The sequence below is a fragment of the Pagrus major genome, chromosome 9 (genome assembly GCF_040436345.1).
Source record: "Pagrus major chromosome 9, Pma_NU_1.0".
Taxonomy (NCBI): Eukaryota; Metazoa; Chordata; class Actinopteri; order Spariformes; family Sparidae; genus Pagrus; species Pagrus major.
In genome coordinates, this window is record NC_133223.1 from 33,401,033 (window position 1) to 33,423,403 (window position 22,371).

The 22,371-nt window shown below is 43.7% G+C and overlaps 1 protein-coding gene across 1 annotated transcript; it reads right to left on the minus strand.

Annotated features, from left to right (window-relative positions):
* Nucleotides 1–19,751: 19,751 nt before the first annotated feature.
* Nucleotides 19,752–21,126, minus strand: c1ql2 (complement component 1, q subcomponent-like 2). The gene is made up of 2 exons (XM_073474030.1): nucleotides 20,539–21,126; nucleotides 19,752–19,931 (listed from the first exon to the last, which is right to left on the minus strand). The coding sequence occupies exons 1-2, from the start codon at nucleotides 21,118–21,120 to the stop codon at nucleotides 19,752–19,754; spliced, it is 762 nt and encodes a 253-aa protein (XP_073330131.1). The 5' UTR covers nucleotides 21,121–21,126.
* Nucleotides 21,127–22,371: the final 1,245 nt, after the last annotated feature.

Consider the following 22,371-nt stretch of genomic DNA (forward strand, 5'->3'; position numbering starts at 1 on the left):
CATATACAGAGTTCGTCAGGTCTAACTAAGTCTGGGTTAAACTCTGCCCCTTGTGAAGCCTCTGATGTTCAGACTAAGATCAGCTCAATCGACAGAATGTTGCTATTTTAAATTTCTGCAAACCACAGATGCGTTAAAATTTGTAAGTTTCATACAAACCACATCAGGTTCAGATTACATATAAACTGATTTGAAAAGACGTCATTTACACCTTCTGCGTGCGGTCGCTTTTAGCAAGATTAGCTTTAGCTAGATTAAAGATTTCGTCTTAATAAAAGGTGTGAACAACGTCTTTCAACTCAGTTTGTGGCTTCTGCAGACTTGGATCACAGCAGACGAGCTGTACGGAGACATTTCATGTTTTTCTGTTTTAAATCAAGTCTCCAGCTGCTTCAGGTGTTTAGCACAATGCTGCAACTGTGAAGCTCCAGAAATGTTCAGTGGACTACGAGACTTCACCTGACTTTCATCATCAGGAGGGAGGAGACGATGACTCAGTTTTCCTTTTCGTGTGAACTTATCCTTAATGTATCTAAATGTGTACCATGGGCCGACTAATTATTGGATCGGATATTCAGCATTTTTCTAAAGATCAGAATCAGTGTAATTGTTTTTATCTGATTACTGATAATAGATTAATTAAAACTTCAGCAAATTAACTAGTAACTAAAGTTATCAAATAAAGTGGAATATAAAGTACGATATTCACCTCCACACTTTAGTGTACAAGTACCTCAAAATAGTACAAAAGTAGTGACAAACACAGCTGAGCAACTAAGCAAACGCTGCACTTTAGGTATATAGTCATGCCAGAGATGGTTAGAAAGCTTCAACAAACAAACAAATCTGGTGAATATATAACTTGATTGGGCTTAAAGCTCGTTTATGTCATTTTATATAATTATCTCTGTGTTTTCCAGCTCACAGGGGCAGTTACAACTCATCAGCAGGCTGATTTTTTTACATTTAATAAATAAATCACTGTGTTCAAACTCCTATAGATCAATGACAGAAGCACTAACAGCCTCTGACTGTTCGTCTCAAACCTCAGGTCTGTACTCTGAGTTTGCTCTGGGCGACACTGAGGCGGACGTTTAGGATAATTTTACATTCATTTCCAGGACTGGTATCCGTTAACAAAACGCTGTGTCAGCACTCGTATTTTCCGACCAATTAGAAGAACTCTAACAAGTGTCCAATTTTATCCCAAACTCGCCTGACCTGCTGTCGTCTCTGCTCTCAGACCAAACTCAGCCCACTAATCACATGGTGCGTGTTGCTCATTAGAAGCCCTCATCTGCCATGCGGCGTGCAGCTGCTAACCTTTGAGAGCGGCCCTGCGGGAGGGGCGCGCTCTCATTTGTATACAATGCATGTCAATGATGGTGTTAAAGGGCAACCAAACAGCACTCGGGCGGTGCTGAGCCGAGGGGGTGAGGGAGGGGGTGAGGAACAAGAGGTGTCATTATCCATAAGTGTTTTCCCTCTCTGGGCCAATGAGCCTCCAAATGTACTCGACTCAGACGTTTAAGTTTAAACACTCAAACTTCCTGTTGGGTTCTCGGACGTTTCAGAGACTTCGTTGCTCCATTAATCTCTTATAAAGGTGAAAGTTACACTGGATGAATGTGTTTGTTTAAAACACAGACTGTGTTCAGTCAGAGTCGCCTTCAGGTGCAACGTTAATTAACAAGAGAATCAGAGGATGTTGTTCATTTATCAGGTAAAGGTCAAATTAAAAATTTGGTCTGATGACGGGATTCCCAAATTGAATGCAATATATCTCGCAGTTAATCCAACAGTTGTCTAAACATTTTAGCCAGAAGAAGTCAGAGGATCACCAACAATCATCGAGGGTCATCTCTCTGGGAAACGTGAACGTCTGAACTTTTTAGAGAATTCATCCAGAAGATGTTGAGATATTTCACCTGACAAGAGAAAAACTCGCTGCACTAAAGTCAGCGGGATTCATCATCAGGAGACAACGTTTGCTCGAGCAGATTTATTGTGATGTTCATCTTGTTTACGAGCTGTTCTGAGCCCAGTTGGCTCCATGTTGGTGCTGGTTCTGGTGCTGATGAGACGATGTAGTTTAACACAAACTACATGAGGTTTGACTTTAATACAACAAACTAACAAACATCGTGTGTGATTCATGACCCAGTTCAAACGGGATCAATGCATTAATTCTCTCTTCATTCACGACCAGAACCAGACAAAGGTTTTATCAGATAAGGTCCATGAGGGGAAACTGAAGGCCGTGACTTTTTAAAGATAATAGTCACTGTGTTGGTGTTTTTTCCAGTTTTGTTTTATTTATTCACACGAGGACAAAAACACCTGCAGAATGATAATAAAAGGAACCACGAGGAGAACAACACGTCTCCAACGACACTGAAGACATAAACAAATACAATAACACATCCCACTGACGCTGCTGCACCACTGAACACCTCTCAGATCACACCAGACAGAGATCAACTGATAAAACTACAACACACAGCTCTTTAATGGATTACTTGTAAAAGAATAAAACGGTCTGACTCTTTCACTCGTCCATGTCAGAATCCATCAGCTCGGTCCTGCAGAACTGGACGGTCTGTCTAAATGTTGAGTGGATGGAGGAGGTTTGTCTGTGCTGACATTAAAGTTCTGTGTCAGGCGGTGACAGCACCTTATAGCAGCCGTTTAGCATAGTGATTAGCCGCCGTCAGCGTGTGGCGGCGGCTCGCCGGGAGCCACCCACTCCTGGAGACGGATGGTGAACTCCTGATACGAGCGGCTCACTGTCCTCCGTCCACTCCAATCTCCTCCCCTCGGGGCAGCCATACCGCGTGATAGATTCCCAGGTCGCCGCTCAGTCTCATTACGGATCGCTGCCATGAATAGAGATGTGACACATCTGAGAAACAGTGGCCGTGCATTATGGCTGATTCACAGGACCGGAGGTTTAAATCAACCTGAAGGAAGCGGGAAACGGGGACATAACTCAGCCGCAATGTCTCCCTCTGCCTACATATGTGACATCCATCGGGAGGTGAAGAGGATAAAGGAGAAGCTATTGTAGATGGAGCTCACAGTGGAAATGTCTCCTTTATAGGCGGCTAAATCAGGATTCTTATTTACTCTGCAGCCGTACAGTCTGAGAGCTGCAGGATCATCAGAGTAAGAGCTTTAAAAACAGACACAGTGTTTGTAGAGGCCGAGGCACACTGTGAGTCACCTCTTCTCCTGGAGCTGGTGTCAACGAGTCACTAATCAATAACAAAAAATTATACAAACCTTTTCCATAAACGAATAAACAAGCTGTGCTCAGAGGAAAATAAGGTCCCAGAACACTGGGGCTAGAAAGGTGGCAGGGTCCGCCACATATAAACAAAGTAAAACAGTATAAATTGTGTTGTCCTTTAAGGTCGTAAATATAAAAAATTCTGTGTTTGAATTTCTTCTTTAAAAACTACATCGAGCCCCTTTAAAGAAAGAAAATGATATCGATCAATCATTCAGCATTCAGACCGAAGCTTCATGAAGCTCTGCTTCAGGCCACACAACACACTCACATTACCTCACAGTCTCTGATAAAACAATACAGCAGCTGTAAGAGTTGAATGAATGAGAGAAATATCTGTCCGAATGAAATTTAAATTGTCTCCTTCGTATGTTTTCACATGTTATTTTAAAAAGTCTTCCTTATCTGCTCCTCCTCTGGTCAGACTGCTGCAGCCTCCTCCAGCCTGGAGGCTGCACAGGTCGTATCTTTGCTCTGCATCAGAGGCCTGAGTCTGTCTGTGACGTCGTGTCATCGCCGCGCTCTGTGACTGTCGCACAGACTCAGCTGAAAGGTCGGAGAGCCTCTGCGAGCCTCGCAGCCTCTCTGGTGGTGAGGGCCGATCTCTCCCAGCAGGGCTGCTCAGAGGCGACACCCGATCACAACAGTCCGACTGCAGCCGCTGTTAGGACACGCAATGTTGGCCAACGCTGCCTCAGCAAACACTGTGTGTACACAACCATGTAGCCTGGTGTCACAGAAACACTGTCAGAAGACAGGGTTTCATAAGAGACATTCATCAGGAAAGAGTCATCAGACGGCGGCTGAGGAACAGAGCTCATAAACCAAATACACCAAGTATTTAAAGTCCTCACACAGCTCAGCTCCTCAAAGACAACCTGTCTGTCTTTAATCACCTGGACGAACTGCTTCTTTAACGATTACAGCTCTGAAATTAGTCTTAAAAGCAGGAACGTTAACTGAACATCGACAGGCAGACGGGACAGACAGAGTGACAGCTGCAGGACGTCTCCTCTGAAATCAGCAGAGACGACTCGTCTCTTTGTCGCAGCTCGCTGTGAGAGACGTCGAGCTGAAAGAAGCTCAAAGGTAGACAGGGAACACCGAGTGGACTCAGACACAATACTTAATACAAGTTACATGAGCTGACGTTGAATAGAGATAAATGTCAGCAGGACAAAAGCTGCTCACATCGTCCAGACGTCCTGTGATCGCTCTGTCTCCTGGTCAGACACTTTCTACAGACGGACGGAGATCTGAGGGATGAAAAGTGTTTTTAATGTATGTTCTCACTAGTTTGCATTGAAAATAAGCAGATATTGTGAAAGGAGGAGATCATTTAACCTTCATCTGCATTTTTATGTCGCTATATTTCCAAAGGTTGAACTTGCTGCTGTAAGACGTCACCGATCACTCTGGTTTACATGGAACCATGTTCAGGTTTCTTAAAGACAGTTAAGAAAATGCTTCTTGCCCCCGTAAAGAAAGACTTCGGTGAAGTCTCCTGGTCCATGAAACATTTCTGGAGCGGCTCGTGATTCTTCAGATGCAGATGGTTGTTATGCACGAGGGTTTCTACCTCAGCTGCACTTTACTTTTATTGACTTTCAATAAGAGTTTCAGGCTTAATGTGTTCAAATGTGTCTCCCGTCCTGTTCCTGTGCAACATGTGGTTCATTAGTTCATCTTCTCACTCTGTCCTGGTCCGTCTGATTGTGTGTTGTGTGTTTTTGTCTTTGCGTTGTGTTTGCTGCCTGCGTCCTCGTGTTGACCTGCTCAGTACTTTGCTGTGATTATTCTGCCTTTTGTTGTTTGTATTTTGATCTAGATGTAAAATCAGTCTGCTCCTCATGATGTTTTTAAAGTGAAATCAAATTACTGAAATAGCAGATAAGCTCCGGTCTGATCCAGTTTTCTTTTTCCTGTGTTTTTTTGCAGAACTTGATCTGTACAAATCAGATGTTTCTGCTTTTACCAGGAGATAACTGTGGTTTGTTTTCTGTTCCTCTGTCACTAATTTACTGAACCAGAACCAGATTTTTAAAATAATCAGATCATAATTTTGGATATTATTCTTGTATTTCCAGATTTAGACCCTGAGCTCCTGACGGGGTAACTTCCTCTGGCAGGATTCACAGGACAAACGGTCAGTTGATATTGGTTTTACTCTGCAGAGTGGAGCCCATTTTCTATCATCACATTACCAAACCATTACCGGATGAAGACGGTATATGCATTTTGTCGCCATAGCAACCGTTCACCTCTTGAGGGGACGTTATGGGATGTGTGGAGAGGACAGAGAGGTTATGGCAGGACGAACAGACCACTGTGACCTGACTGACTGTAGTTATTAACACACAGGGAGGTAAGGAGGTTTTATTTGATCCTTTTTTAATGTTTTAAACCTGGAAACTCATGTAAAAGTCTCCTAAACGTCTGTCTCAGTGTGGCCCAGTGCACTCAGAGCTGCTGTTGAACCGTTTGGAGTACAGACCTGGTTTGGGCCCTCTGTTAGTGCTTCTGTCATTGATCTACAGGAATTATAAAATCTTCCCGCCTCACTCTTAAAGGTGTAAAAATGCACCTGCAGATGAGCTATAACTGCCCCTATTAGCTGGAAAACACAATGGGTCCACATCATGTAGTTTTACATGGTGTAAGTTCAAATGTAATAACAGTATCACTGAATATAAACACTTAACACGTGTTTTTCTGAGGAAATATTCAGGCGCCTGGGAAAATATGCCATTTTGTGACCTGATGGAGCATTAAACTCATTATAATTCTTTATTTCCTCATCTCTGTGCTGTAACTCTGTTACGCTGTAGCTCTGACTCTTCCTCTTTTTTTTTGACCCCCGTGACATCGTCTAAACTTTAATATAATCTGTACCAGTCTGACTTTTATTATGCAATACTTATACTCTTTAAATACCACCGGTCCATCGCTGGTTTGCACTGAATTATCAGGAACATTTAGTTTTCATTTCTCTGCAGCCCGACGGTAAGAGAGCCGAGCAACAGAGAGAGAAAGAGGGTAATGCATTTTGAGAGGGGGCTCATTATCATGCATGAGAGGGAGAAGAAACTACAGGTCAGCTGACCTTTGACCTCGGCGTGTGAGACCCTGGAGTCAAACGGAGAATGTGGAAGCAGCTCGGGCGTGAGGGATGACGGAGGACGAAGATTAAGAACAAGGACGGACTGCAGGAGAGACTGGGATTGTTGTTGTGATCAGCTGAGTCATCTAATGAGGCGCTAATGAGACAAACATGCTAAGAGGCTTAAGTCCTGTTTGTTGAGACAAAGACACGACGAGCTCGATCTTCATGTGAAATGACTGTGGGGAAATATTGACAGTGGGATTGTGTTGAGTGTTTATTTTTAGATTTTGTTGTCTCATAAATGATTTTCTCCTGAAGAGAACGAGCACAGGGCCCAGCTAAATATGTTGTGAGGAGGAGGAGGAGGTCGAGGAGGAGGAGGAGGTCAAGGCTTTTTATTCATCCGCTGGAGCGTCCAACATTTAACTGTTGAATCCTCCAGTATCTGCATTAACCTTCACCTAAAGGCTCAAATAATCTTTACTGCACTAAGAAATGTTCACCGTCTGCTCGCACGACACAAAACGTTGCACACTGATGTCCATCTTAAAGAAACCTCCTTACATCAGCTCTGCAGCCTCACAGGAACAATCACCTCTCAGCTCTAACAGAAGAAGAGGCTGATTGAGCTGTTCTGGTTTGTCAGGTAGTTTGGGAACGTATAACAAGAATAGCTGCTTCATGTTGCCAACAATATGTCAGTGTTGTGATCACTTTAATTTCTGCTGTTACATCGTTGCGTTATGTCAGAGATGTGAGCGTATCTCTTCTCCCTGCACCGTCTCATCTGTAGTGTTTCTTTAACTCATTCAGCATTTTGATCATATTTCTCCTCTGCTTGAGAAAGTCCTCCCCACTTCTCCTGACAGACCTTCACCTTAATAGCTCTTTAAGGCCTGAGATGCTTTGTCAGTAACATTTTTCTTTACAAGCATCGAGTCTGAAGCTTCATGAGTCAGCCCCTGTAGTGTGAGCTCTTGAGTTGAGATGATTCTCAATCGTTGTGGTCGAAACGTGGATCAAATCTGACTCCAGTGTGATTTGCAGATAAATCTTCTACCTTTAAAACAGCCGGGCTGCTTAAATGAAGAATCAGACATGACCTGTTTCTCTGTGGCTCATTTTATTGTCTGTCTGTACCTGTTAGCCTTATTTCTAGTGTGCAGGCTAACAGTGGCTACGTCGAGACATCACAATGTGATACAGATCATGTGAACAGTATATTCATTCAAAATGTAGTATTTTCAGATTAAGACGTGGGGTTTGTATACAGTGCGTTCACAATATGCGCCTCGACCGACCTGTTTGTGGTCAGCTCTGATCTGTAGCCTTGAACACAGTTTGCGAGGCTGCTGTAGAGATGCACGCACAAAAAAACATATATACATTGAAACACATCAGAGCTCCAACATGACCGTGAATGTTTAAAAGAGAGCGCCCTGGAGTTTTCTTGTGATTTTCTTTTAAGCCCGTATTTTCTGTTTGGAAGGAAAACACAGCTCCTTTTAAACACTTAACAACAAGTCTGACCCTTTCAGACGGTGGCTAAACAAATGAAGGCTGTGTTACTTCATCGGAGGATGCACGGCTGCATGTGAACGGGAATATTTGTAGAATATTATTTTTTATTTGCCATGTAAACAGCTTATTAGGAATATTGTCTTAAGGTCAAAAACTGGAATATTGCGTGCATGTAAATGTGCATGTACAGTACATGTTACAAGGTGCACCTGTAGAGTAGCTCATAAACAGTACAGTGACTCACATTTGCACTTTGGCACATTGTTTTCACTGTCTCATATGTTACAGGACTGCAGAGACAGAGACGTTTAAAATCCAGACTGTAGTCTGAATCATTTCTGCCGTCTGTGTGAGTCGTCGCTTACTTTTCTGGAACAAATATTAGCAGTAAGAGCAGAGGGACAGCAGACTCTCCAACAGGTCGCTTTAGTGCTGGAAGATGAATATCGCAAAGCAACATTTAACAGCTGCTTCTATAAGCATCTTCTCCCACCTTTAAACCAGCTCTCCTCCCGTAGTAGACAGGTCGTTTACAGCGTCAGGACGGGTCGAGATCAGAATCAGAATCTGAGTAAAACTCCTTCAACAGTCGCTGCTAAAACAACTATATTCTCTGTGTAATTTACAACATTGTTCTGATGTGATATTTAAACAATAAATACATTTGTATTCATGAGAAAAAGAAAATTGCAAAATAAATGCAAATAAATAACAGGAATAAAAAATATTACATATTTACTACAGTTGAGTTTTTCTCTTAAAAAAACACCCTTAAAACAAACCCAGGTGAACCCACTGCAGTTTCTTACAACACATAAATGAAAACCTCCCACGATGAATCCGTGTGACTCTGACTTCTCTTCTTGTGCATCATCAGATCAAAACTTCTTGTTCCCGGAGCTTTGGTTCAACCTCAGCTGTGCTCTGAGATTAGCGCTGATTAGCAGATGTATATAATATATAAACAGCTTTCTAAACTAAGACGGTGAACTTGGTGAACATTATATTTCCCAAACATCAGTATGTTAGCATGCTGCTGTTAGCATTTAGCTCAAACTGAGTGTGAAGTTCCTCTCTGGGATCTGAGCGACAGCAGCAGTTAAACTGTCGGTGACGCAGACGACTGAGCTGTGATACAGAGAGAGTTTTAAAACCTGCAGCAGGACGACGTGAACCTGTTGAACCGAGCGCCGGTGTCAGTCTCAGGTCTGCCCCCGCGCTCGTCAGGCCGCTAATTGATGGCGCTCTTGTTTAAGAATGCGGGCGAGGCGATCATCCGCACGCTGACCTCCAGCTCAGGATGTGTTGGCATGCAGCTCCGAGTTTAATCGGTCAAATGTGAGCAGCAAGCAGAGAGGGAGGCAGACGGAGGGAAACATCAGCCGTGTTATTTTTAGAGGACGCTGGTATTCATAGAGGAGTGTCAGGGCAGCTTAGAGAGCGTCTGTCCCAGTTCTGTAAACCAGCGTCAGTGTTTCTGATGAAAAGGTCAAATACGATCACATCACACACATGAAATAAATCACACACAGCCTGTGAACTTTCATGTAGACACTGACGCAAAATACAGATTAACTGTGACATTTAAGCTGCTGGTGGAGCTGCTGAACGACACGCTCGTCTTCTAGCTCATCAACATTTATTGATTTTGATCAGTTTTCTGTTTATTTACTGCAATAACTGAACTTTTTGCCCACTGAGAGAACAATTATCCCTTTTTATGTTTACACACAGCTGCTTAGTTCCACATCCAGCTGTTACAGACAACGTGATCCTTCATGTGGAGTCGTGTTCGTCCAGTCTTCTCTCTCGTTAGCTCTGTTTTTGGTCTCCACCACCTCCTGAGGGAAATATCCGTCTCTTTAGCTGCTGAACGCTCCACGCTGTTCACCAGCTAGTCTCTTGCTGTGTCTGCCTGCTGTTTGCTGCTCAGCAGGTCGTGCACAGCCGCTTCTTACAGCTTTTCCTCTGAAAACACTGCGAGAGCGTCGACGTAATATAAACAATGAGCTGTAATCACTATGAAGCTCCGTGAAGCCGAGGAGAGCTGCTGATTCAGCTGATAATTCATGAGCAGAGGCACCAACACACTTTTCAAACTGTCTTCATTTTGTCATTTCATACATTAAAATAATATTGATTATAGCGGCTTTAAGCATCTTATTACAATAATATAATAATAACTTGATAAAGGACTCAAACATAGTTCAGGTTTTTTTACACCCTTGTTTAAAAAAATAACAATAAATTTGCTTTGTACCTTTTTTTTGTTTCATTTTCTTCCTGTTTGAGGTTTAACAACCAGTTATCAGTTCACAACCTCTTCTTCTTCTACTCTGTTTATTACAGCCATAGTCTAGTTTCTGCACTTTAAACCAGTTGATGGAAATGAAGCCAATTTGCATTTCGATTATTTTTTGCGACATTTCGAAAATTCGCTTCATTTTCGCTTGACATTTGGATGGAAACACACAACAGGTGTGGGTCAAAACATAACAAAATACACCTGTAACAACCAGAACAGCCACAGAAAATAAAGAAAATGAGCTGAAGGGTTTTTTGTGATTCAGATGAGTGAAGGGTAAGAGTGAGGGTGACTCTGGTGTGGTGTCAGTTGGTGCACATGATCATCATCTGAGGTGTTTATATATAGACCGTCCTGAGGCCTACAGACGGCCGTCGTGGGCTCAGCTGCGACGCTGTGGGGACAAAGTGCCTTTATCTGCAGCAGAACAACAACAGACCGACGGCGGTCGCCATCTCTCACATGAAGCATCCGCTCGTTCTGCCAGAGTGTCGGACACGAGTCACACAGACTCGCACCGGCCTGAGTCGTCGGCGTTTGCCTTCTACACGTGGCAGGTGATGAAAACGTGGCGTCGTCACCTGAAGTAACGAGCGGTGGCATTTCATTCAGATGCTGTTCGACATGATGATCACTGCTCATGAATTTTAATGATCCTCCAGATGAGCCTTGGGAAACTCCACGATGACACGACGCTGCAGACCTCTCCATGTGGAGTCCCCTGATACAGTCCACCACACACACACACACACACACACACACACACACACACACCAGCAGGCTCATTGTGAGGAGGGAAACAGGCTGATGTGACACATGAAGCTGTTGGAGTCCAACAGGACGAGCGAGCTGTCGTCTAATTTCTCCAACAGACAGAAATACACAAATCCTCCATAAATCCCTCCGTGTCACACACACACCTGCACTTTCAATCACACCTCAGATGTTGTTCACATTTAAACCTGATCTGTTAAAGCTTTACACTCGTCTTAATTCCCCTGAGGCCATTCTCACTCTTTCCATTATTTATCAGCTGTTTGACAGGAGCTGGTTCTGTTCTGTCTGTAAGATGATGCACAGATGAAACGAGACGAGGTCAGACGAGGCAACACTCAACCCGTCTCACCCGGATGTAAAGAGGTTTGTTTACTGGTCACTGCTGGGATGAGAATGAAGCACCAGCAGGAAGTGGACCAGCGCAGTCGCCACAGTAAAATGTTGCCGTTTAACGTTTCTGTAAACAACGAATACGTTCAAAGAGACGAGGTCGAGGTTTCTACAGCATCACATCACATCCACGTCGTGTCGGGAGGGTGGTCGAGTCACAGCTGCTCGAGACATCGTGAGACATTTGTAAATATGAGACCACCAGATGTGTTTATACCGAGATGTCGGGACATTTTCAAGTCAAGGTGTTTTCACCTGTTAAAAGCTCAGCTATGAGCGCAGTCATCGTTGGAAAGCTTCGATTGTTGTGATTCAGTCACAATCAGCAAACAAACCGAGTCGACAAACAAGCGTGGACGAAGTTTTGGCAACTCACAGATGGACGACTGGGTGTTAAAGTAGTGTCTTAAAAGCTGTTGTTTTTCAAAATTATAATAATAAACTTTATTTATATATCACCTTTTAAAAACAGTTTACAAAGTGCTCTGACAGACGAGCTGAAGCAGGAGACAGGACTACAGAACAAACACTCAACAGTCAAGTCAAACACGAGGAAGTCTCGTCTAAAGGTTCAGACGAGACGGCAGAACAGAAAATGTCCCAACACAAAGAGACAAAATGAGTCGTTAAGGAATAAAAGTGATGAAACAGACAAAATCACAGAGAAGAAAGATAAATAGATAAAAAATAGAAATGAATAACAGAATAAAAACAATAAAGGAGGATTAGAAGACGTCACATCGAAGTAATTAAAAAGAGATAAAAAGATTATGAGCCATAAAAGACATAATTATATAACAATTATTCACAGATGTCCAGTGGATCCATTTCAGTAACATATTTAGTCCAAAACACATATTACATCATTAAATGTGACAAAAGAGCAACAAACTGTGATCGTGGCAATTTTTCATACTTTTATCTGTCAGAAACTAAAATGCTGCTAAAGAGTTTCCTAAAATGGCTGCTGACCTCTGACCTATTGATTGACAACTCATTTGACCAGTTAGGAGCTCCTCTGACAGCCGTGTAGTCTGCAACAGCCAGCGAGCGGTCGGAGAACGAGGCTCGATGTGCTGAGGTTCTGATGGTGTGGTCATACTTTGGATACAACTTACCCAGTTTCAGTAAAATGTTTCAGCGCTGCCCCCTCAGGACCCTTGAGGGACGCTGCTGGAAAGGAGGAGGGTCGTATTTCTAATAATAAATCACGTGGTATCGGAGAGGTGCATGGACCCGTGTACTCGCTGATACTGAGTCCAGCATTTCCGGCAGTATCGGAGGCATTTCAGATACGGGTGTCGTACCAGAGCAAACCTCGTTTATACGCCAGCAGAGGAGGTTTACTCAAAGTGGATGGTGCAACACAGCTAATAATCTACAAGTGTTCTCCATTTTGGATATTCAGACACTGGTCAGTGGTTCAAATTCACGCCAAAGTTCACCAAAATGGACGTGGTCGGCACTGATTCAAATGAAATTGTCGTTTTGAGCTCCGGAGCCCTAAAGCAGCTGAGGGGAGAGGTGTATAAATCCTGGATAAAACCCTCTTTGTCTCATCCATTACCTCCATTAGCCTCCCTGCAGGCTCTGGTCCTGATGGTTTCACATCGCAGCAGCTCATCGGGCTGCAGATGGCTGAAGCTTCTCGTCTCCTCGCCCCCTCCCTCCCCCCTCCTGCAGCCGGCTGATGGGAGGAGACATATGTGTGGCTGCAGAGGGGCAGGAGGGTCAGTCCTGCACACTAACTCATTGTTTAGTCATCTCGGTGACACTGAGCGTAGCGGCCAGGTCTGTGTGCCGCTGCTGATTAACTTGGCCTCCTTTTCCCGCCGGCGCTCTTTGATTCAGAGAGACAAAAATATAACCTCCTGCAGCAGAGCTGGCCCTCCCCTCGGAGCATGTTGGAGTTCGTGTAGTGAAATGTTTCCCCTAAGTGCCGTGTTCGCCTCCGAGTCCCTGTGTTTGCTCTCTGAGAGACAAACCTATTTTAAATCGTTGCCTCTTGTCAGAAAAAGTTAGCGTGCGATGCCCGACGCTCGCCAGCAGCGCCGTCCAGCCCTCCTGTTTGTTTCTGGAAGTGACAGAGAGCGTCTTGTTGTTTTATTAGTGCCGGTGCAGAGGGAATGTAGCATCTGTGTCAGACCTCTGGCTCAGGTGTCAATCAGACACATAAAGCGTGCACCTGCCTGCCCGCGGCCTCCTGAAGCTGCTAAACGAGAGAGGCAGGAAAGCAACAAACAGAGTGTTTTATCCCGGCTGCCGCGGCGTCCCATCGCAGCGCCATAAAAACCTGTTGCCTTTCATTTAGCAGAGAGGATTGTGGGCCAGAGAGGGTCTGACAGTAAACGAGCCCGTCTGATGAAGTCTGACAGCTGCCGACGGAGATTGAGATTTCTGCCCGAGCGGCTCTCAGAGGGTTCAGCTTTGATTCAGTGCTCTGATTTGTATGTTCTGTGAACTGTCGCCTGTTTTAAAGGCGTTTCACTCACAGGCTGAGAAACCTGTTACAGGGGCGACATTCATCATATTAAATCTGCTCTCATTTGCTCTTCCGGGTCTGGTTCTCTAGACGTTGAGTCCAGTGTCGGCCCTGTTGTGAAGTTTTTAAAGAGAAAAGACTCTTTGATAATCTTTCTGTCTAATTTCAAAATAATTAAATTGTATGTAAAAAATCTAAAATCTTCAAGCTTCTGAAAACCTGAAGTATCTGAGAAACTTTAAATAATCAGGACTACTACGTACTTCCAATCAGTGAGAAGAGCAGAGAGAAAATAGAAGATACAACATTTTGTGTCTTACTGTAGCTGTTAAACGTCTCTTTGTAGCCAGTTTGTGGCCATTTTGTCTCTGTAGTTGTTTTGTGTCTCTTTGTAGCCAATTTCATCTCATTGTAGCTTTTTGTGTCTTTGTGACCATTTTTTGTCTGTTCTGTGTCTCTTTGTAGTTGTTTTGACTCTTTTTGTTGACGTTTTGTCCCTTTGTGGTCATTTCTTGTCTCTTTGTAGTTGACTTGTGTATCATTGTAGTAGTTTTGCGCTCCTTTAGTCGTTCTGTTTCTTTGAAGCTGTTTTGCATCTGATTTTGTGTCTTTGTTGTTGCTTTGAATCTCATTGTGGCTGCTTTTGTCTCTTTGTAGCCGTGTTGCCTCTCTCTGTAGTTGTCATTCGACTACTATGCGACCACTATAATCAAAACTACTGTTGCTGCTTCCACCACAGTTACTGTCTCCTGACAAAGACGGGTCAATCTGAGACATTTGTCCATGTGAAGTTCAATAACTTACTTTCTGTTTCTCTTAATAATCCAGTAACTTCCTGATTCCCAGCATTTCTCTGCAGCATCAGGAAAAGTAAAAGAAAACTTGATGACGGATTGAATTTTCTTCCTCATATGTTTTCTAGCAGATACAAATATTTCACACGTACATCTCCTCTTTGTGCTGGAGGCAGAGAATATCTACATTAACACTAATAATTGAATGGTTGATGGTAGCAGTATGTTTCCACTTAAGAAAGATTGTTCCCCCTTTTTGATTCCACATTTTGATCCAATTGTTACAACATTAAGATTTATTCAGCGACAGAATCTGACCTTTGACCTCGGGGAGGTTTCCTGGATTATTGTGATTCAAGTTTGAAAGCTTCAGATCTGCCCCCACAGAGATGTAACGTGACCGCAGTCCGTTCACCTCAACTTCATTTCTCTGAGCTGGGTGAAATGTCGGCGCCCCCTTTTGGCGGGAGTGAGAATGACGGCTCTGAAATATTCACGTGGAGTGCCTCTGAGGGGCAGTTTGGTAAAATGTATTTGCAGATGTAGTTGGCATGATTATTGTTATTACATAATTATATTTAAGTATTCCACCATTTTAGCATCGCACTCCTTTAACACTGAAGGATCTAATCGATGCAACAGAACCAGAGAGAACAGAGTCGTCAAAACATGTTGCCTACATTACCCACAATGCAACATGACTGCCAAAAGTTTGGCGGGAGATTCAGGTGTGTTGTTCTAGTAGATGAAGAGCACGTCAACAGATTGTAGTGACTCAGGTGGCATCATTTATCACTCAGTGGAGTTCCTCTTTGATTACAACATGTTAGTGACGGATGAGTTGGTTTGTGCAGAGCTTTATTTACAAATCACTTTTATCACAGGAGTGGACTGATGCTGAGAAGTCTGATCCTCTGAGGAGTCCTTGAAAGCAGCAGGAGTCTCCTCTGTCCATGGTCCTGAAACAGACTCCTGCAGTCAACACAACAGATTCAACAATGAGCTGATAGTTTAAGATGCTCAAACAGTACGACTTTAGATGAAATGATTACCTGCAGACATAAAGAGTCTGTACGTCCATCAGGGAACCTCAACAATCATGTAGAACAAAATGTCGCCAGTAACAACACAGAAGATGAGAGTTAAGTTGAGATGAGACTTATGTCCAAGAATAATTGGCTGTATGTCAAAATGGACAACGTGTCTCCAGGATGGCATCGAGATCCCGCCCAGCTCAGTCACAAGCGTGGTTTAGCTGTCAATCATGATGTCGCGCCTTCACATCTCCTCAGATCAGGTTGTGATCTCTGTGATCGCAGCAGACGAGCTGTGTACATCTGATGTTTAAATCATCTCCAGCTGCTTCAGCTGTTCAGCAGAATGCTGCAACTGATGATGGCTGAGCCTGACTTTATATCATCAGGAGGAGATGATGGCTGAGCCTGACTTTATATCATCAGGAGGAGATGATGGCTGAGCCTGACTTTATATCATCAGGAGGAGATGATGACTGGGTTTCATTTTTTGGGCGAACTGTTCCTTTAAACATTGAAAGCCATCAGGCAGACAGGAGGAAGTGGACCTGTATGATCAGAAGTGAAGGTGACATTGTGTTTGTGATGAGGCTCATATTAAATGTTTAAGAGGATTAAAGCTGCAGGTTTGTTCAAACATGGAGCTCCAGGTGCAGCCGGCTGGAGGAACAACGCATGTTTACCTACAGGATGTGACGCCGCGTGTCTTCAGGATCTTAAGCGAGCGCGACACGCCGCCGCTTAACGAGGACGGTCGTCCTGAACGAGCGTGACGTGCTGAGCTGTTGACTTAATTAATGTGACGCTCATAAAGAGCTGAGACACGACGTCATCAACATCTATCAGAGCAGGAATGGATCACTGTCCAACACAAGAGATGCATGCAGAGCTGTGTGCAGGGCCATCCATCACACACACACACACACACACACACACACACACACACACACACACACACACACACACACACACACACTCTCACACACACACACACACTCACACACAGTCTGTTTCTCTTTCTTTACGTCTCCATTGATAAAAGAAGACTTCAGATTCTTAAGTAGAGTAAAAGTACAATTATGTAAGAATACTCTCAAACTCCCACTGAAGTAAAAGTACACAAGTACTGTCAGCTTCATGCAGTAAAGCGTCTCCATGATTCTCTGTCACAGCAGCATGTTACTGCAGAGACTCTTTGATCTACTTCAAACACAGTGAGATAGTTGAGTCCAGTGGTCCAACGTCAGGCTCGGGCCCCTCCAGCAGGTCACCAGATAAATCTGAGGGGTCGTCACAAGATTAATGAGAGAGGAGAGAAAACAAAGATGTGATTCACAACTCTGTAGTTTTTTTATGCTACTTTTTCTGTCATCATTGCTGTTGTGAGAAATATTTTAATATTTGTTCATGGTAGTGCCTCAAAACCAGAAAGTCAGTTTGCATTTTTGCTCTCCTGGTTCCTTCATCTCAGAGTTTTTTTAATTGGTTTTCAGTCCGTCTGTCCTGTTGTTGGTTGAGCTCGATTCACATTTTGTCAACACTGTCAAATAAGTTCTGATCTCAAGAAAACAAATTACATTTAATTTATTATCACAAGAAAATGGAGGAAATAACATGTTTGACCCTTTGTTTTGTTCAGGGCTCACGTAGATCAGATCATTTTTTTGCTTGTTAATTAAATTAATTTCAGTTAAATGTGTGAAATAAGGTGTGTGGTTCCCACCGGCTGAACATATTTACACGTTTCGTTCTTCATTAAATGTCCACAGTTTAATTATAAAGCTCTTCATGTGTTAAAAACGGTTAGCGGTTGCTAACAAGTGTCCAAATGAGACTACAGAGGTCGTCGGGGACATTAAACGTCCTCACAGCGAACACGGAGACTCATCTGCTCACTAGTCCGTCTTTACAGGCCACTTTAGTTACACACTGTTCTCACTCTGACTTTACAACTTGTACATTGATCAGTTTATAGAAAACCTGGATAGTAATTGTGCAGTAAGACGCTCAGTGGTGGAGACGTTTAAGTCATGTGACCGTGATGTCGTCTGTTTGTAGCCTAGCATTAGCTTTTTACTGCTACACATTTAATTTACCTTCAAACATCAGAGTGGAGTTCATCTGTGGAGATTATCTGGATGAACAGAACCTGGAAGGATAAAAAAAAACTTGAGATTATTTTCTGCAATAATCCAGAATACAGTTCAATAATCCCACAGAGGAACCAGAGTGATGCTAACTTCAGTTAGCTACAGAAATGCATCACTGCTACACCGCTCTATTGAGAGGAGGAACTGATAACAGCTCAGATTAGAGCTGCAACGATTAGTTGATTAATCGATTAGTAAATTAATCAGCTATCTTCTACCTGCTATCTCAATAATCGATGAATCATTTCAGTCATTTTTCATGCAAACACCTGAAACGTCGTCTGCTTCCAGCTTCTAAAATGTGACGATCTGCTGCTTTTCTTTTTCATGTACGAACTGAACGAAGAGTCTTTGGGTTTTTGACTCAATTTGAACATTTTTCATGTTTTTTTGTTTTTTTTACACTTTAAAGACTAAACGATTAATCATGGAAGTGCTCGACAGATTAAAGGACAATGAAAATAATCGTAGGTTGCAGTCCTGACTCAGAGACTGTGAGAGGTCGCCGGACTGAAAGTTGTGATCCTCTGGTTTAATCCTGAACAATGTATGTTATGACCTTATCGATGTTATTTACCTAAAATCTTAATATGAAACCTAATTAGTAACTAACAGACATGTGACTCGAGTCGTTTGTTTCGAGTCCGAGTCATTTTTTCTTGGTCAGGTCACTTTTTAACCCGACATGCTGCAGTGTCCTGCAGCTCCCGTCTCTATAAGGAGGAAAGACGAGGTCTGATGAAGGCATCATCAGCCATTTTATCTCTCCTGTTCAAACAGTATAATAATTATTGATATTCAGTGAAATAAACATAACCAAGCAAAAAACAAATGACTTTATAAAAGCTGATTTGTTTCTTAATTTCTTCATAATCAGGAAAATATTCTGTCTTCTTCACTGTTAAACAGAGAAACACGACGACAGACTGAAAGACTGAACTGAAAACGCTAAACTGAACACAGACGAGTCATTTGAGTCGCCAAGTCTCAAGTTCCAGGTTCCAGTTCCTGTCAGATAAATGTAGTGAAGGAGAAAGCACAACAATTCCCTCTGAAGTGTAAAGTCAGCAGAAAGCAGAACAACATGAAAACACTCTGCTGTTTGTCAAACACAACTGAAACCTTAAAACCAGCTGATCAGAAGGAGTAAAGCTGCTGTGACTCAGACCGATCTGAGTCTCACATCCTGCAGTCCGATCGGGAATCATTCGTCCTCGACACCGACGTAGAAAACATAATCATTTATTGAAATTACTGACCAACGTTGATACGGCAATACGAAGACATATAGAAACATTTTTGCACACTGGATGGACAGTTAGCCGACAGCTTATACGGGTTCACTCATTTCTCTTTGAATAAATATGTACAGGAGTGCATACATACGTATAGACTTTATATATATATCATATATATCTTTGTGAGACACTTTCAAGCATAAAATAGCATCACAGCAGAGTCCTCTGTGTACAGGGTGATCTTCAAGGCAGTGAGAGTTCAGTTTCCGTGTCGGTCACCCCGCTACAGAACAGAACGCACAACGAGAAACAACATCTGCAAATATCGACTCGATCCATCGTGAAGGCAGTTCATCAGGAGGAAATGACTCTGAAGGATTATTTCATGTGTTATCAGAATGATTTCCAAACCGTGCAGGAGGGTCCGTGAACGCACCACGGCGCAGAGGAATGTGCGTTTTGTTTATTGCGAAAGAAAATCAGCAAAACACGTGAAACTACTGAAACAAGTGGAAACATTTTACTCCCCCAAAATATCAAATAATCCATGTTCTATCAGAGAAGTGAAGCTCTGAGACCGAACATGAGACTCATGGTGATGATGGTGATGATGATGATGATGACATCTTCCTCTGGTCGTGTTGGTGAGGTTGTGAGGTTATCCATGTTTAGTCCGGGTACAAAAGGAAACCGGAAAACGTGCTGTACTTGTTGTTGTTCCCGCCGTGCGCTTTCCCGCCGTCCAGTTTGACGTAAATCTCGTCCCCGGAGTCCAGATGCAGGACGACGCTGTTGCTGGCGTAGTCGTAGTTCTGGTCTGCGTCCTGCGCGATGGCGCTGGCTCGGACCTGAGGATGAAGAGAGAGAGGAGAGAGGTTTGACCGGGCAGCAGCGTCAGCACCTTCACTGTGCAGCACATATCAACCAGCTGAAGGAAAAAAATATGTTCCCATGGGAAGTCATAATTATGAAATGAAAAGTCAGAAATATCGGATACAAGGTTGAATTTGTGAAATAAAAATGAGATCAATAAGTCAAAATTCTTACATTTTTATCATAATTTAAGTCATAATTTCTGATAAATATGACTTGTGATTTTTTTCTTATCAAGGTTAAGTTTTCATCATTTTTTATTCTATAACTGGCTGAAATGAGCCCCCGTCCCCTCCCTCCTGCAGGCAGAGCCGTGCGTAATTTACAGCCGGAGCGACGGAACAGAAACCTGAAATAACTCAAACTAAACTACCTGTGACGTTCATGTCGCGAGCATTCAGCCTGTCAGACATTTATTGAACACAATAAAGAACCAACATCCACCTCACAGTCACGGATTGTGGATTATTTTGGTGCGTAATTTCACTTTTACGCATCAGGGAGCTGATTTACGCACGAGGAAATAACCTTAATGAACGTGTCTAATCAGCACGTGCACAGAGCAGGTGGAGGAGTGTTTACCTGTCCGTTCTTGCACAGGTCGGCCCACATGCTGGTCCCGTCTCCTCCGCGCATCAGCACATGGTAGGTGAAGTAGTAAATCCCGGACACTTGGCACGTGAACTTGCCGGTAGTCGGGTCGTAGTGGTTCCCGAGGTTCGTGACGACATCGTCGAACCTCAACACTTCGTATCCCTCGTGCGGGTTTTTCAGACCCACATAAAACGCGATCTTTGCCCCGCCGATAGCAGAGCCCAGCTCCGCTCCGGTCTCAGTCCGTGCTGTGCCCACGACACCAGGATACCCGGCCCTCCCGGTGTCCCCTCTGTCTCCTGGCGGTCCTCTCGGACCAGGTGGTCCCGGTTCGCCTGGCGGCCCCCTCGGCCCGGGTTTCCCCGGCCGACCCGGCTCGCCTTTAGTCCCTTGCACAAAGCTCGGAGAGGGGATGGCGCTCAGGTCCTGCATGACCTCCAGAGCCGTGGCGCTCGGTTTTGGGTTGTACGGGTCACAGATCATCCGGCAGGTGCCCATCATCTCGTAGTGCGCGTCGGTCTTGGAAGTTTGGACCAGCAGGGGGATCGCGATGATGAGAGCCAGAACCATGACGATGCCAACCACCGCGGCGACGATTCTCTTCCTCTGCAGAGTCCGAGAGGCTAGCGCTAAAAAGTCCGTTTTGCTTTGGGACGTAATGGTGAAGGTGGAGAGAGCGACAGAAGTCACGACAGGAGGAGAGAGGAGCGACACGGAGAGAGTGAACCCCGGACAGAGAGGAGAGGAGAGGAGGAGAGGAGGAGAGAGAGGAGAGCCCGCAGCGCTCAGCGCGGTGCCACTGTCACTCGGCTTCACGCAGCTGACAGAGCGCAGATCGGTTGTGGCAGCAGTGGACGCGGCGGATCTCCGAGCGGGAAGAAGCTTCCAGCGCTTTTTGTTCGTCTGCAACCAACCCGAGCTGCTGACGTAACGAGTTCAGGGCAAAGCCTGTTGCAATTTGGATTAAGAGCGCAACAATAATCATGTTATCTTTATGTATGAATTATAAATCCTCCGCAGCCTCCAGAGAGGATCAGGGAGCATTACTGACACTCTGAGTTTCCTCTCTTATCTCCGCCTTTATGGGAAAATCTGCTTAACGCCACTTTTGTCTTTGAGGAGCTGAATAATTAATTCAGATGTTCACATGTACAATCTGCAGGAGCACGTGGAAGTAAAGAAACATTTCAACTTAAAGCAGCTGAACTTTACTCTGCTCTTCTTTTATATCTTTAATATTTTATGTGTCAACTAAAGTTCTGGTTCTGGAGAATCTTTGCCTGTGCAACATTCATGCATTTAGGTATTAATTCATCCCACAGCCTCTGCTCACTCTGCAATAAAGTATAATGATACATGTTGGTGTGAAGGTGGAACAGTTAATTAACAAGTCTGCTAAAATAATACTCTTATTAAACAAATCTTTGGACTGAAGTTGTTCAAATGTCTGTCCGGAGAGACGGAGGGAGAGCGTAATGTGTTCACTTCAGTGGAAAATTGAGGTCAAGTCACATAAATAAACAGAAAAGAACAAAAGGAAACTCAAAGAAGTCGACAAATAAAGTGATAAAACATAAAATATGAAGTAAAACTGAAAATAATAATTTTCTAAGTGTCTTTGAGATGTTTCTCCTGTGTCGAGGTGTAGTTTTAACAGCAGGTGACCATGTGATTGCTCACTCAGCAGTTTCAGCCGGAGGTGTAGTGACACGTAGAGGTCAGAGGTCAGTGAAGCAGGAACAACAGTGTGACAGTCACTGAACTGTGATGTCTGCGCTGTGATGGTCTCCAGACGAGAACATGTACTGTTACACCCCGAGT